At 39.8% G+C, this 17,529-nt stretch overlaps 1 protein-coding gene across 1 annotated transcript in view; it reads right to left on the bottom strand.

The window, feature by feature from the left end:
• LOC308088536 (neural-cadherin) overlaps nucleotides 1–17,529 on the bottom strand; it is a gene marked incomplete at both ends in the record, with an annotated part of 375,895 nt that overhangs the window by 146,688 nt on the left and 211,678 nt on the right. Inside the window, one exon of the mRNA XM_080433011.1 lies at nucleotides 1,239–1,425. Within this exon, the coding sequence (XP_080289137.1) occupies nucleotides 1,239–1,425 (187 nt within the window). The remainder of the gene's footprint in view (nucleotides 1–1,238; nucleotides 1,426–17,529) is intronic.

The raw sequence follows: 17,529 nt of genomic DNA, 5'->3' as shown, positions 1-17,529 counted from the left end.
GTGTGTGTGTGTGTGTGTGTGTGTGTGTGTGTGTGTGTGTGTGTCCATGTCCAAACATTTTGTGATATTCTGTCACCCAGAAGTGTTTGTATCCTTATCCAACATTCATAAATGCATAATTACAGTGAATGAAATCCCACAGATCATCTTCACCTTGGGCCTCACACTGCTTAATATTTTAGTTTAGTGTTTATGCTGTCAAACATATCATTATGAGCGAAACCTAGAGAGACTGTCTATTAATATATTCCATATTATTCATGAATATTGTTTCTGTTTCATCATTCTCTTGTCTCTGTCCCTCTCTCTGTCCTTTGCTCTGTCTCTCTCTATTAAATGTTGGGACACGGATGCTTGCACGGTAAAAATCCTCAGTGTTCATTTATCCACTTGCACACTGCAGAGTTGAAGTTAGCACTGAGGATTTTAATGTGTGCACGCATTCATCTGGCAGGGAGTGACAAGAAGAGATGGCTTAGGGTCCTCTGAGGAAGAGAGGAGCAGATGTGTTTATGCGTGAGAGGGAGAGAGAGGGAGAGGGAGAGGGAGAGAGAGAGAGAGAGAGAGAGGGAGAGGGAGAGAGAGAGAAAGCTTGTGGCTCCCCTCAATGAGGACTCTAAATGAACCCTAAATGACATCTAGAGACCAGCTGTCTAAAGCTACAGTATATATATTCTCCTCTGTCCCACTCCAATTCCCCTTATTTCTCCTTCCAATGTGACCTGCACCACGAGTAGACATATTCAATTAGAATCCAGTCCTCGTCATTAACGGCACTGCTAGCCTCCAGGGAATTAGAATTAGTTCTGTAGACTTAATCTATACGCAAATAATTGTTATAATACTCCATTAACCACTCTTGTTCCAAATGGGCTGACCTCATCATTAAATGATATTATGAATCTGCATACCCTGTCTGTGGCTAGAGTTCTAAATGGCTGTAGTTAAATAGATGACCCTAGGCATGGGCCTGTTTTCATTCATATCAAATACAACAATATTTAGCGCACATAATTGTCCGCAGTACTGAATATGTACACGCGCACGCGCGCACACACACGCACACACACGCGCGCACACACACACACACACACACACACACACACACACACACACACACACACACACACACACACACACACACACACACACACACACACACACACACACACACACAGTATAGCGTCTGACTCTGCTGTAGCTGGTGCGTAAACAGAACCACATTGTGTCATTGTTACCAGAGTTGGGCAGTCCATGTTTTCCAGGCCGAGCAGACTCCCAGCCATCCACCGACTGGACCTCCAGCAGGTAGGAGCCTTTGGTTTCGCGGTCAAACACGGTCTCTGTGTAGAGGGAGCCTAGCTCTGGGTCGATGCGGAAGTACTGGTGGTCCCCACTACGATCAGCCAGCAAGGAGTAGGAAATCTGGTCAAAGCAAATAAAGTCAAAACCATACAGGGGAACAGGAAAATCTCATTCAGAATGTTACTAAATTAAGAATTTAAATTGGAATCAAAATAAGTGGTGTGCCAGAAGAAGCAGTCTGACCACATACTCCATGAGTTGTAAGGACCTGAGTTTGCTCTCCCCCTTTCCTGTCTCTCTACACTGTCCTGTTTAATAATGCTGAAAAGCAGTTGAAAATAAATTGGTGTTCTTCCTATGATCCACCAGCCTGCAGCCTGTAAAATTATATATTTCTCATTTGAACTGGACCACGGTATTTGTAAATGATGAAAGCCAAGACATTTATTTCAGTCTGGGGTAAAAAAAAATAAACGTCATAAAATCACATTTGTTTCAGTGACATCTGACTATTTTCACTAAAGTTTGTGTGGAAATGCCTTTAATATTCTCTGTTCTATGTAAATACTGCAGTTACCAACAGTACCATGGCCACAGATGGACCCTAGGATTAAGACGCTGTGGGACCATCATAAAAGGGGTCATGTTGTCTTCTTAAAGGGTTCCACGTCTTCAAGTAAGGTTTCGACAAGAACGTAGGTTGCAGCAGTACGAGAAGAGAGATTCTAGTTGTGGCATAATCTTGTGCCACTGAACATAACATACTTTGTAAGGGTTTTTCTTTTTTAATGCTGTGCACAGACCAATGAAGTTAAACAGTACCTCTACCCTTGTGGTCTTCAAAGGGGAGAGAAGCTTGTATAATTGCATACTAACTAATCACCATCCGATTAAAACCCAGCAGAACACCAGGGGGCTGAGTTAGCTTTTTTTTCACCCTCTTTCTCCAATGTAGTTGTTTTACCATAAAAAATAACTACAGTAGGCTACTACAAGGTCCCTCGCACTGTTAACCCCCACAGTTGATATGGGGAGGGTGTATACAGCCACATGGAGTAACCAGCTACTTATTTTCACCAAACAGTGAGGAGTTTCGCTGGGAAGGTGTGACACGTGCGAAGGAACATGCTATCCCTACCAGTTCCCCTCCAACCTGTAGAAGTTGCAAGTACAGCGACAAAGAACACCCCCTGCCGGCTTCCCACCCATGAACACAGCTAATTGTGTTCACTGGAGCACCTGGCCAAGCCGGAGGCAGCTCCACAAAGGACTCAAAACCTAGTCTCCACGGTGGTGGCCGAGTATTTTACCCTCGCAAAACGATACTTATCTCTGGTGTTTTCTCAGAGAGAATCCCATGCTACCTATGGCAGTGCTGTAGGTAGGACACAGGTAGACAATAACAGTTGAGACTAGATTATTGCTATGAGGCTTGCTGTGTAGATAATCTGTATCTGTAGATAATCTAATAACTACAGTATAGACCAGATCAGAATGTTTAAATGTTTGCAAACAAACAGGTATTTCCAGGTAAAATGTCTATGGACATTTTCACTGTATAAAACAAAGTGTCCAGAACATAATTAGGCGGTCTAGTTTGTCAACCTGTGGATATTAACAAAATAATGTATGTCTAATAGACAATAACAATATCATAAGTGTCCTGTTCTTCCAGTAATAAGGTTAATGGATAATACTGTTCCAATGCGACGCTGCCTGTGTTATCTACCCGGAAATACATATTTGGCTGTGGTGATGTCATGAAGACTCCGTCCATACTTAGTCACTCTTGTTGTGTAAGTATATTAATGTATTTCTGATGCGATGTGCTCTGCTTTATCAAGATAATGTAGGCCCGAGTAACTGTCAGCTGCTTATTAGAACATCGTGTTCTAACAAGTGTTCCTATTCATAACCCATCTTGCTCATTTCTGTATCAGTCATGACTCACATAACTCCGACATGACTCACAACTTCCAGCCACATAATGCACAGTATATTCACTGTATGTGGTTAATAAACTTCAGAACAAGCCATGTCTCACTACCTAGTTATCTTGTTCTCCGACCTCGCTGCTAATTACAGATGAGTAATTCAACTGAATGACATTTCACCAGAACATTTAGGATTACTAAAGAGGATTATTAAATAACAAAACACTCTCTTCAGATGTCAAAAACTACAAACTGGTATCACCACTTTCCTTTCTTTCCAAAAGCCTTGCACAAGTTGTTCCTAATCAGCTGTGCCCTCATCTCTCATAAAATAGCCTTTTGGATCTCAACCAGCCAGGATTCAAGCCTGCCCACTACACTGAAAGAGTACTTCTTAAAGAAACAAGAAATGACAAAGTCATAATGTACCCGCTTGTGGCAGGCTTTTTTTTTGCCCCAATCTGCAGCACAAAATGTAAAAGTTGTCATTAAAATAAAATCTCAGCCATTCCAATGCAACAAAAATAACTCCACAGAGGTTCATTGGTTGGCTACCAATATAAAGTGTGTGTGTGTGTGTGTGTGTGTGTGTGTGTGTGTGTGTGTGTGTGTGTGTGTGTGTGTGTGTGTGTGTGTGTGTGTGTGTGTGTGTGTGTGTGTGTGTGTGTGTGTGGGGTGTGTACAATATCAATAATAGTGAAAATAATTGATCTACAATCTCACAGATCTGCTATTTTCACCAGCTGATATAGTTACTTCATAATGTAGCCTACCCTTACCCAAGTCAAAACTACAGTGTTTCACTTAGAAATGTATGAACAACAAAAATGAAGACACACACACACACACACACACACACACACCCAGGAGGACTGGTTGATAGTGTTGTATGCATTGTTCCTGGACAAAAGACCGGTGGTGACCAGTTAGTATTCATTTATGTATGAAAGAAATAAACTATTATCACAATAAACTAAGTGAGTCCATTGAATACAGGTAGCCTAAGGGCAGTCATGTTAAAAACATCAACAGTGGTGGAAAAAGTACTGTAATGTTTTACTTAAGTAAAAGTATCAATACTGCAATGTAACCCTAACCCTTTATAAAAGTGAAGCTCACAACTTGTCTTTTGATTTCACTGTTTGAAACAGGGCTTGAGTTGTAATGCATAACTGCAAGTTTGCCCTTTTCACTACTGGCTTACATGAAAGAAAAACCCAAATGGGTCCATTTGGTTTCATTAATGTCTTTTGTAAATAAAGTATTCAATAAAACGTCATAATAAAAAATAGCAGATCTACAAGCTCACAAGGCGGCGATGCGTTGTGAGCTGGTAGATCTATAAAATATATATGAAATTCAGCTGATTTTAGCGTCATACCTTACATGAAAAATGTTGCTACAGTAACCTTGGTTATAGTGTTTATTCATTCATTTTTAAACAGGGCAGTCATGTTAAAAACATCAACAGTGGTGGGAAAAGTACTCGTACTAGTGTTGCCATGTATACTAATTATAAGCGACCTCGTTTTCTGTAAAGTTGCTTGTAAATGTAGGTAGTTGCATTTTATTTGTTATTATTTTGTTGTGAGCTTGTAGATCGGCTATTTCCAAATCGTCTATTTTCTTTTTTTAAATGTGTATTTATTGCTTTTGACCAGCACATACATGAGAATACAGTTGCCATAGGATGTCAAAAGTTTTTTTTTTTTTTTTTCGTGCCCTTACATCTACCCCCCCCCCATCCCACATACAACATTCAAACATGTAACATAACCATACATTTAACTCAAAAAAATAAAAATAAAAAAACAAAAAATAATAATACTCAGTTCATATGTATTATGATTTCCCTCGCTAACCCTCCCCATGGTACATATGGAGTGTATACAAAAAAGAAAAGTAGGAATCCATTATTTTCTTCCTTTAGCATACTAACCTAGAGCTTGTCAGTGTGTCGATGGCGGTGTTTGTTTTATCTGTCCTGTAACGTCTTTAATTTAGTTATATATTCAATCATAGGGCTCCAAATCTGGTAAAATTTTCCCGGTGATCCTCTCAGATTAAATTAAATTTTCTCCAAATTTAGGTACATCATGAGGTCTTTAAGCCATACAGATGCTTTAGGGGCCAGTGGTGATTTCCACTCCAGTAGTATCCTTCTTCTTGCTAATAAAGATATAAAGGCAAGATTCTGCTTCATACCCCTTCCAATATGATGATGATCTGGACAAATTCCAAACAACGCCATCTCTGCACCTGGTGACAGCTCTATGTTCCAAGCTTCAGCAAGATGTTTGAAAATGGCAGTCCAGTAGCCTTGTAGGCGGGGACAAGACCAAAACATGTGTGTCATATTTGCTGGGGACATATGGCATCTATTACAGGAGTCTGTGATACTTGGGTATATTTTAGAAAGTTTAAGATTAGTAAAATAAATACGGTGCACCACTTTAAATTGTATTAGGTTCAGCCTAGCACATGATGTACTGTCATTCACTCTCATTAGGGCCTCCTCCCACAGTTCATCATCTATAACCCTGCCCAGTTCATGTTCCCAATCTGTTTTAATTTTGTCCAAAGAAATTACTGTATGACTAGAAATTAAGGTGTAAACCTTTGAAATTAAACCTTTCCCCGTCATGGAGATGTCCAAAACTGTGTCAATTAAAGAATTGGGGATAGCATTTGGAAAGGAGGAGTTATTATTTTTCACAAATTTTCAAACCTGGAAATATCGGAACAGATGAGAATTTGGGAGGTTAAACTTTTCACACAGTTCGCTGAAGCTACAGAATATGTTGTCTATATAAAGATCCCTTAACTTAGCAAGGCCTGCTCTCTGCCACAAAGAAAAGGCTGCATCATTCTTGGGTGGGGAGAAAAGGTGGTTGTTCAGAATAGGACTATGGTTAGACATTCCTCTGACTCCAAGGGCAACTCTGAATTGAGACCAGATTCTTAAAGTAGAGACCACAATTGGATTAACTGAGAATGTTTTAGGTTGAATAGGTAATTTCGATGTAAGTAAGGCTAGAAATGAGGTGGTAGGACATGATTTAGCTTCAAGGTCACACCAGGTCAGTGTAGGATCCTGTATCCAGAGTATCATTTTGTGTATATTGGCTGCCCAATAATAATTTCTGAGATTAGGCAAAGATAATCCTCCTTCAGAACTATGTCTCTGTAGGAACTCCTTCCTTATCCTGGGTGTTTTACCTTTCCATAAAAAAGATGAAATTAGTTTATCTACTGTTCCAAAGAAGGATTTGGGTAGAAAGACTGGCAGGCTTTGAAAAAGATACAGAAAGCGTGGGAGCACAATCATTTTGATGCAATTTACTCTCCCGGCAAGGGTTATATGTAAGCTATTCCACCTTTCCAAATCCAATTTAAGCTACAATTTAAGTGTCTACAGATATTCACACCTAAATATTTGAAATAGTTTTTAGACGTTTTAAAAGGAAGACACGTTTCTGGAATTTGGAGGGCCAAGCTGTTTATTGGGAAGCATTCACTCTTTGAGAGGTTCAATTTATAGCCTGAGAAAGATCCAAATCGGTTCAATAGTTCCACTGTCTGGGGAATAACGGTTAACGGATCAGATATAAATAATAATAAATCATCTGCATATAGCGAAAGAATGTGTTCTGAGCCACCTCTATAAATCCCTTGAATAAAGTTGGCAGATTTAAGCGCCATAGATAGCGTTTCCACCGCCGCGGCGAAGAGCATAGGAGACAGGTTGCAGCCCTGGCGTGTACCTCTGCCAAGTGAGAAATATTGGGACCTTGTGCCGTTGGTATTCAGTGATGCCTTGGGTGAAGAATATAAAAGCTTTATCCAGGATATAAATTTAGAGCCCATTCGATACCTTTTAAGGACCTCGAATAGATACCCCCACTCCAACCTATCGAACGCTTTCTCCGCATCCAAAGAGACAACCACTTCTGCAGTCTCAGTGGATGCAGGGGAGAGAATAATGTTAAGTAAGCGACGTATATTAGAGAAGGAGTGGCGGTTCTTCATAAATCCAGTTTGGTCTGGTGATATAATATTTGCCATAACTGGTTCGAAGCGTAGTGCTAAGGTTTTAGCTAAGATTTTATAGTCTGCATTCAGAAGGGAGATAGGCCGATATGAGCTACACTCAGTGTTGTCCTTACCTTGCTTAGGCAGTAGTATTATTGAGGCTTCAGTGAGAGTTTGAGGTAGTGCTCCCCGGTCCAGGGAATCATTATACATTTTTAACAAAAGAGGGGCTAATTTATCAATAAACTTCTTATAAAACTCTATAGGATAACCATCAGGACCGGAAGCCTTCCCACTTTGTATTAATTTGATTGAGTCTACAATTTCACTTTTTTTTAATGGTTGATCCAACACTTCTGCTTGAATATCTGTTACGGATGGAAATTCCAGGCTGTCCAGAAACCTTATCATGTCAGAGTTGTCAGCTGGGGATTGCGAAGTATATAGCTCTGAGTAATATGCTTTAAAAGAATCGTTGATAATTGCCGGGTTTGCAGACAGTTCACCCGATGGGGTCCTTATTTGTTTAATTTCCTGAGAAGATGATTGACTCTTAATTTGATGTGCCAGAATACGTCCTGCCTTCTCTCCGTGCTCATAAAAAAGCCCACGTTGTTTTAACAGTAATTTTTCTGTCTCTGTAGTTGAGAGTAAATTATAGTTCATTTGGAGATTTTGCCTTTCTTTCTCTAATTCAGGGGACCTTGACATTGACAGTCTGCTGTCCAGCTTTTGTATGCTTTCCAAGAGTTGTTCCTGTTTTGCCCTTTTCAATTTATTTTGCCTGGCAGCATATGATATAATCTCCCCCCGAAGAACCACCTTGAATGTCTCCCAAAGCAAAGACGGGGATGTATGTTCAGACTGGTTAAAGTTAAGAAACTCATCAATTGCTTTAGAAATAGTATCACAGAACCCATCATCATTTAACAGTGCACAATTCAACTTCCAGGGAGGCCGTGATTTCAGGGGAAGTGCTAGTAAGAGGTCAAGCAGCAATGGTGCATGATCAGATATCACTATAGCAGAGTATTCAACATTATCAATTGCAGAGAGAAAATTATTATCAATATAAAAGTAGTCAATTCTTGAAAATGATTTATGGACATTAGAATAAAAACTAAACTGTTTTTCATTAGGGTGGAGATGGCGCCATGGGTCTGTGCTTCCTATTTGACTCATGAATGATGAAATTGCTTTAGCCATTTTAGAGGGAGCTTCCCGTTTTGGGTGAGATTTATCCATCAGTGGAGATATTGCGCAATTAAGATCTGCCCCCAAAATTAGGCGGTGAGAGTTTAAATCTGGCAAGAGTGATATTACTCTTCCAATAAATGCTTCATCATCCCAATTAGGAGCATATAGGTTTACAAGGGCAACAGAAACATTATTAAGAGAGCCTGATACAATTACAAACCGGCCATTAGGGTCCGCTATAACAGTAGTAGGGTAAAATTGTACTTTTTTATGTATTAAAATTGCTGTTCCCCTTGCTCTACTGCTGAAATTAGAGTGAAAGGATTGGCCAACCCATGGCGCCTTTAACCTGTGATGGTCCTTATTAATAAGGTGAGTCTCTTGTAAAAAAGCAATTTCAGTTTTAAGGTGTTTTAGGTGTGAGAATACTCTGCCCATCTTAACTGGACCATTTATCCCTTTAACATTCCAGGAGACAAATCTTAAGCATGTTCCTCCATTTTTTATAGCATTAGCCATAATCAAACATGAAATGTAAATGTAATAAACCTATATATAACCTATATATAACCAATATATAGGTTTACAAGGGCAACAGAAACATTATTAAGAGAGCCTGATACAATTACAAACCGGCCATTAGGGTCCGCTATAACAGTAGTAGGGTAAAATTGTACTTTTTTATGTATTAAAATTGCTGTTCCCCTTGCTCTACTGCTGAAATTAGAGTGAAAGGATTGGCCAACCCATGGCGCCTTTAACCTGTGATGGTCCTTATTAATAAGGTGAGTCTCTTGTAAAAAAGCAATTTCAGTTTTAAGGTGTTTTAGGTGTGAGAATACTCTGCCCCTCTTAACTGGACCATTTATCCCTTTAACATTCCAGGAGACAAATCTTAAGCATGTTCCTCCATTTTTTATAGCATTAGCCATAATCAAACATGAAATTTAAATGTAATATCATAATGTATACTGTATTACCACAAAAATAGTACCATAGTCCCTTTTTGAGGGTAACTTGGAGGGAAGGCACGAGGGAAAGAGAATGAAAAAATATATATATATAACCAGGACATACAAATCGTCTATTTTCAAATAGCCGATGCATATAGGTTTAAAGTGCTCATGTAGCCTAATAGTCACTTAAATCTTTGGGCTTGTTTTCATTGACCTGGTTGCTTATTTTTGTCTCAAAATCTGGCAACCGTGTCATTGTTTAGACCAACGAAGAAGAAAATGCGGAAGCGATCCTCTTTTCCAAGCCCCGTGTAAAAGACAGTATTATGTTGAGAAAATATAAAGTCATTACAGCACCATAACATGGTTAATAAATTTTATTTTGGGATGTACAATACATGAAAATTACGAGAGTAATAACGCGACTTGCGTCGATAACTAATGGGGAGCGGACATTAGCGCGCTTGGCTAAAAACAGTTAGTTAGTAACATCATACAAGCTAACTATTAGCCAAATTCGGCTAGCGCTTGGAGGAATCCATAGTCCCATAGCTTGGGAGGACGAGGCCGCCCGTTCAGAGTATGGGAAAGTATCCCATTGGCTTAAACGACAGCCAATGACGCAAATCTGTCGAATGCAAATGAATCTGTCGAATGCAAATCCGTAATCTGTCGAATGATGAGTAGTAGGTCTGCCTCTTCTTAGACCCGCAGCTTTCAGCAAGCGGGTAATAATACAAAGGCACACCAGGCTGCCACCCACAGCTCAGTCCTCAGCCTTATTTGACCAAACTGCAGCATTCTCTGGTTACCCTTTATGACCTCGGTATCACAGGGACGGCACTCAAGCGGTTCTCCTCCTACCTACCAGGTCAGACCTACCAGCTTTCATGGAAAAGGGATGCTTCCACCCCTGTAACCTTTTGACCGGGGGTCCCCCAGCGGTCTGTACTTGGCCCCCTCCATTTTCCCACCTACACCACCAGATCCCTTGGCTCTGTCATTTATGCTCACAAGCGCTGTTATCCCTGTTATACTGTTGACCATGGATTAAAGCAAAATAAAATCTCACGACTGAAAACATTTTGTTAAAATGTGTTAAACAAAATGTGTTAAACAATAATAAACATATAATAAACAATTAGCACAATATGTAGTGGTACGCAGACAATTGTTCAAGTCGCTCCGGTCCGAGTCCAAGTCGAGTCCCAAGTCATTTGGTCCCAAGTCCAAGTCGAGTCCCAAGTCGTTTGGTCCCAAGTCCAAGTCGAGTCCCAAGTCATTTGGTCCCAAGTCCAAGTCGAGTCCCAAGTCAATCCAACCCTCAGGTCCGAGTCCCAAGTCGAGTCCCAAGTCATTTGGTCCCAAGTCCAAGTCGAGTCCCAAGTCAATCCAACCCTCCGGTCCGAGTCCAAGTCGAGTCCCAAGTCATTTGGTCCCAAGTCCAAGTCGAGTCCCAAGTCTTTCTGTTGTGGGCAAGTCAATAATGCATTTAACTTGAAGGTTAAGGATGATTGTATTTTAATATATTATAAGAATAGTATAACTATCTGTGAAATATAACCCATTTATTTCACAAAATAATGTGTTGGCAAATGACCAATATTTAGTTATATAGGTCTCAATATGTCACATTCAGCCCTGGACTTCACTGACTGAAGTAGGGCTCACATTAATCACATTAGATTCACAGAATGAATTTTACCCACAAGTTATTTTCATTCAAATGAAATGTGAATGAACTTGCTCTAATATTGACTTTAGTTGCTGTTTCAGTCTTTAAAATATAGTATTTCTTAATTATTAAATAATTACAGCTTGTAGATTTTTATTATTTTCACGATTTCAAATTGTTTTTAAATAATAATGAAAAAGGAACATACAAGATTTCCACCCGACAGCCATAATAAATAGCCAATATATGGTTCTGTATCAGTATATGAGTCCGTTTTTGCAGATTTCATTCTAATTGGCTACTATGCCTGCATATGAATTTCATGAGCCTGGGTAGGTCACCCTGGCTTGGCGGAGATATGCCCTAGCTGTAGCGCACACTCTGCACAGCAGCAGCAGGTGAAAGCAATTCACTTAAACGAGGGTTGTGTTGCGCACCAAAAAACGGACTAAGACTTTATTGCTGTTACCATGGATAAAGTAAATTCGACAGTGGTGAGTGACTTTCATGTTTACAAGTACGTATATCTCGCTGGCTGGTGCTACTGTTGTTGTTGGGGTGGCTGGGGTCATAAACAAAACACGAACTAGTTGCATCGCCAGGCGTTGTGAGCTTGTAGATCTGCTATTTTCGCTTGACTCGCTTCTTTTGGGCTGGTTTTCCTAGACCTGGTTGCTTGTTTTTCCTCACAACACTGGCACTGATGATAACTAGACGGCAGCTGTCATAGAATCAAAATGACCCCGCTGGGAGCGGTGGTGGCGTTTGTGGTAGAGTGAGCATGCATTTGTATGAAGAGAGATTGCGCATTTGCGGTAGAGTGAGCATGGGTTTATATAAAGAGAGAGAGCACATTTGCGGTAGAGTGAGCATGGGGTTGTATTAAGAGAGATAGCGCATTTGCGGTAGAGTGAGCATGTGTTTATATAAAGAGAGAGAGCACATTTGCGGTAGAGTGAGCATGGGGTTGTATGAAGAGAGAGAGGCATTTGCGGTAGAGCGCATTTCACACACAGATCATTCATAGGGGAAAAAACAAAACGAGTCATTAGAGTCATCTTGTCTCGAGTCGAGTCGAGTCGGGAGTCATTGGCTAGCAAGTCCGAGTCGAGTCTCAAGTCTCGTTGGTCTTTTACCTTCCAAGTCCGAGTCGAGTCGCAAGTCTTTACCTTCAAAGTCCGAGTCGAGTCGCAAGTCGTCAAATATGCGACTCGAGTCAGACTCGAGTCGAGTCACTATGACTCGAGTCCAATTGTCTGAGTGGTAGCCATACACCCAACCAGCTGAAGATATTGCAGATTGATGCTAAAGTCGGCCATACCAGCCCTGACAAAAAAAGGATACCGGTATAGTCATTTTTGTATTTTAAAACGAAATGCCAGACGCCAGAGGGTTATCCTTTGCTTTTAAGAAATATATGAGATCATTAGGAGTTGCCTGAAGATTGAACATGTTGCTAGTTTGACCACTTCAAATACTCTTTGAAATAACGAATAATCGAAAATAGGCTGTCTACAAGCTTGCTGCGACGTGTTGTTTCGGTGCATATTTTCGGTGCATAGCACGCTTCCATAGAAGACATGCTGAATTCTATGGAATCCAAATGACTGAAATCAGTCTGAGAACTTGAATCCATGTGCTGACACACACCACACTCAATTGTGTAGGTCTGCGCTGTACAACATCCAGAGGATCAGACCCTCCCTCACTAAGCAGTCTGCCCAGGTCCTTATCCAAGCCCCAGCCCTCAGTGATCTCTAGGCTTGACTCCCTCCTTGCTGGCCTGTCGGCATGCTCGCTTAAACCCCCTTCAGTTGATCCAGAATGCCCCGGCACACCTATAGTCTTCAATTATTCATAGTGTCTTATGTTCTGCACCAGGCGGGATGATTGTATAGGGTGTGTAATACGTCTGTAATACGGTGTGTATACTTTTATCAATATTTCTGGGTGTCTTTACTGTGATGTTTCTTGTGATGATCTTTTCTGTACCGACCGCACTTCTATGCCCTGCATCTGTAGCTTTTACTGCTGTGCTGTCTGGGGATCAATAAAGGTGTCTGTCTGCCTACAGCAGTGGTTCTCAAAGTGTATCTAATTATGATGAATGATAATGATAACAATTGTGAAAATTGCACAAATCTTCTCTTATGCGAGACAAGCAATATTTTCAGATGGGGGTCTGCATCCAAATGCATGCAATTTGGGGGTCCTTGACATGAAAATGTTTTAGAACCACTGGTCTACAGTATCTATCTATCTATCTATCTATCTATCTATCTATCTATCTATCTATCTATCTATACATCCATCCATCCATCCATCCATCCATCCAGCCATCCTCTCAAAATGACTCTCCCCTTTTGCATTCCCTTCGCTGGCTTACGGTTTCTGCTTGCATCCGATTCAAAACACTTACAGGTATAAGGCAATAAAGGCAGGGCACAGCCTTACCTTCAGGACATGACCCACCCCTACACCCCTTCCCAAACTCTTCAGCTAACAAAGGATGTGTCTGTCTGTTGGTCCCTTTCCCTACGTGGTCTCTCAAGCCAGAATATCTCTTCCACAATCTTCAAATGCTACAGAGAGTCTAGTAAAAGTTGAAAACAAGAAGCCGTCACCTTGCTCTACAGACCAGAAGCGTATTCGAACTAATCACAAAGCAGTGTTCAAAGGAATGTACTTAAAAATATATTTTACAATTTCCATTTCTGCTAGACATCTACCGTAGCTAGACAGGCTATAAACTAATTTGGTTCCCAGAAGGACATATTTACATGACTATACACAGGCACTTTATTTTCAACTCATTTTCAGAGCTAACGGAGTACAGACTGTTAAGCCAGCACGTCTGTGTTGAGAGGTTATTTCCTATGACACACTGGCCATCGCTCCAAGCATCCTACACTCTTTTCCCTCCTGGCTCCCAAGCTGTGAAATGAACTCTCCTCCACCCCAGTCAGAACTACAGACTCACTCCCTATTTTCCGTCACCGCACGAAAACTCACCTCTTCAGACTCTACAGTACCTCACCCCCCTAGCACCAATGGTGTAAAGTAACTAAGTACATTTACTCAAGTACAGTACTTAAGTAAAGTTTTGAGGTGTTTTTACTTTACTGGAGTATTTCCAATTTTCTGTACTTTTACTTCTACTCCACTACATCTCAGAGGCAAATATTGTACTTTTACTCCACTACAATTATTTGAAAACTTGAGTTACTAGTTACTTTGTAAACATACACTAACCACTTCAGTCCTATATTTTGGCCATTTGAAGATAGCTGATCTACAAGCTTACAATATACTGAGCTTGTAGGTCTGCTATTTTCAACAACAGAAATGGGACAGTCTGCATAATGAATAGTTAAAGTAAATTTTGAATTCCGGTGAAAATTGTAGTACTTTTTCCACCACTGCCTAGCACATCTTTCCTTGTAAAGCTGCTTGTCACCTAATTTTATAGATGTTAGTTATACTATGCAGATGTACTGTATGTTGGTTACTTGTTCATGTGATATTATTAGAGTATATATATAGAGAGTCATATAACGTTTGCTTTACAACAAATTCTAATATTATTTAGATGGCTGCTCACTGCTCCTATAGTGATTATAGAATGGGTAAATGCAGAGGACAAATTTCACATATGTGCAATTATACAGTGACAAAAAACACCCCAATGAGTGGGGACCAATATTATTATTATTATATAGCATGTTGTTTAGACAGATGCTATGTTTGATGTTTACCTGGTATCTTAGATACTTTGACCACTTACGTATAGTCCGTGGGCCAGACCAGATACCAGTACCATTTGAGTAGGCGAAAACCTTACTTATACTAAATTACTGATAGGGTCAATACAAGTAAATTAATATACTGTATGACAAACTTTCCACAGGAGTAGCTTTTCATATTTATTGGACATTTTGTTATTTCCGACTACTAGAATATTCATTGTTTCCAAAAAGCTTTGCGAGCAGCGGAGGCAAGACACCACAGGTGCTGATTAGACTATTTAAAATCCTAAAAGAAAATGTCATTGGTTCAAAAGCCTTTTGTGGAGGAAAACATAATTGGTCTCACAGCAGATGAAAAACACTATAATTATGATTTAGAAAAAGTAGTGTTCTCAAATTGCAGAGCTTGACGTCATGGACTATTAATTGTTTTTCTTTGCACTCTACATTTACACTGTTGTTTGTCGACAAAGGTTCAGGCCATTTACTCTGATCTTGCACTTGTAAATCACTCTGGATAAGAGCGTGTCGTGTGCTACATTCCTAAATTGTACATTGTAAATTGGCAATTATATTGTATTTAATTGTGTCCAAATCATATCGTACAATTTCTGAGCTTCAAAACCAGACTCTTGTTTTGTTCTTGTCATATTACCTTCAGTTCAGTACCTCTGTGAGGATTCAGCTGTGGACTATTTTAAGATCAAAATGATTTATAGGTAGTTTGGATTACATGGTTATGTAAATAGGTACTCAGAATCAAAATCTAAATTGAGCAAGACGGATAAAGAAAGATAAAGACAACCTTTAAAGTAATTCATACCCATCTTTAAGCTCTGTGACAGGAAAATAATGGTCCTTTACTGAAATTCTTTTGTTTTAAAATGGCATAATTTGTCCAGCCTGAGAATTCCTTCCAATTACAGATTAAAGTATGCTTTTCACCATCATCAAGACATCAACTAAACATGGATGTGCTCATTAGACACTGTACATTATCGTCTCTTTCAGGCAGAAACCTTGTATGTCCAAAACCGTTAATTTTCAGGAAATGGGGGGGCAGTTATGCTTGCTTGCTTACAAGCAACAACATTCGATTCAAATAGAATAGTGCATTCATTCAAATCGAAAGGAAACAAATGAGTCATGTTGTTTAATGGCAAAATCGTTTTTTTCAAAGGCCTAAGGTTGTTTTAAGTAGCACTCATCAACCTATTCATGAAAGAATAATGAAGCTAATTTCATTATCTCCAGCAGAGGAAAATGGTGTTTGGACTGCTGTGAATGGCCTTTGCTCTAGTCAAACAGTCAATGAAAACACAACCGCGAAAACAGACATGCCCGAGAAGCTGTTATTAAAAAAGCAATAACTGCATTCAACCCAAAACATGGTGTAAACAACAGGGTGAAAGTATGAGGAAACCTATAAATATCTATATGCTTGATATTATACTGTACAGTATGTCCAAAACTTGTCAGGAAAAAAAATTAGGATCTTGTGTTCCAAAGGATCCAATATAGGCCTAATTATAATTTATCTTGTTAATTAATTTAAAGATAGACCTAACCACTTTCACCTGGTGTCCCTATTTTGCCCCTATCATGTCATAATAGGCAAAGATTTTCAAGATCCATCAATTCATGCATCTTCAACCGCTTATCCGGAATCGGGTCAGTTCCAACAGAGAGCTCCAGACTTCCCTTTCCAGAGCAACATTAGCAACTTCCTCCTGGGGGGGTCCCGAGGCGTTCCAAGGCCAGTGTGGAGTTATAATCCCCCCATCTGGTCCTTGGTCTGCCACGGGGTCTCCTCCCAGTGGGACGTGCAGCAAGGACCTCCCTAGGGAGACGCTCGGGAGGCATCCGTATTAGATGACCGAACCACCTATAAGCTGGCTCCTTTAAAAAAATAAAATCTAAAAAAATATCTGCTACTTTTACGTGACACTGTCAAATTATGAACAACAAAAGCATAAAAAGATGAAATATGGAGATACAAGGTTTCTACCTGACAGCCACGATATTATACAATTTCATTGACTATAATACTAAACGCACAGTTGAGCACAAATCCTATCCATAATCTCAATGCGCTGTGCTGCTGAGCAGTGGAAGAAGTACTCAAAATATGTTTTATTTAAGTACAAGTAGCAATACCATGATATAGAAACACTCTATCTGGCCTGTATTCAAACTTTCACTTGAGAGAATGTACAAAAAGTATAGGCATCAGTACTAAAGTAAAAAATACTCATAATGAATAACCCATTTCACTATTTGTTTTTCAAAAATGTGAAAATAGCAGATCTACAAGCTCACAACACGTCGCAATGGAGCTTGTGGATCGGCTATTGTCGAATAGCCAAAAGTATAAATGATTTAAAAAATATATTAATACTCAAGTGAATCGAAAGTACAGAATTGTACATGAGTACGGTACTTGAGTAAATGTGCTTCCACCACCGCTTGCTGAGGATCTGCTATTTAAAACACAGCAATGTGAGTGGAAGTAATGCGCTGCCTGGAGCACTAGACAGTAAAATCCTCTCTCTCTGAGTTAACCCATTGAATCCGGGAACGCATACTGTACTGTGTCATTTTAGATTTGAGCTATAACCATTATTTTATACTTTGGCTACTCAAAAATAGCAGCTATACAAGCTCATAGTGCGGCACAGAGTGCC

This window comes from Gymnoscopelus braueri, assembly GCF_963280865.1.
Source record: "Gymnoscopelus braueri genome assembly, chromosome: 1".
Classification (NCBI taxonomy): domain Eukaryota; kingdom Metazoa; phylum Chordata; class Actinopteri; order Myctophiformes; family Myctophidae; genus Gymnoscopelus; species Gymnoscopelus braueri.
This window is presented reverse-complemented; position numbering and strand designations above follow the sequence as displayed.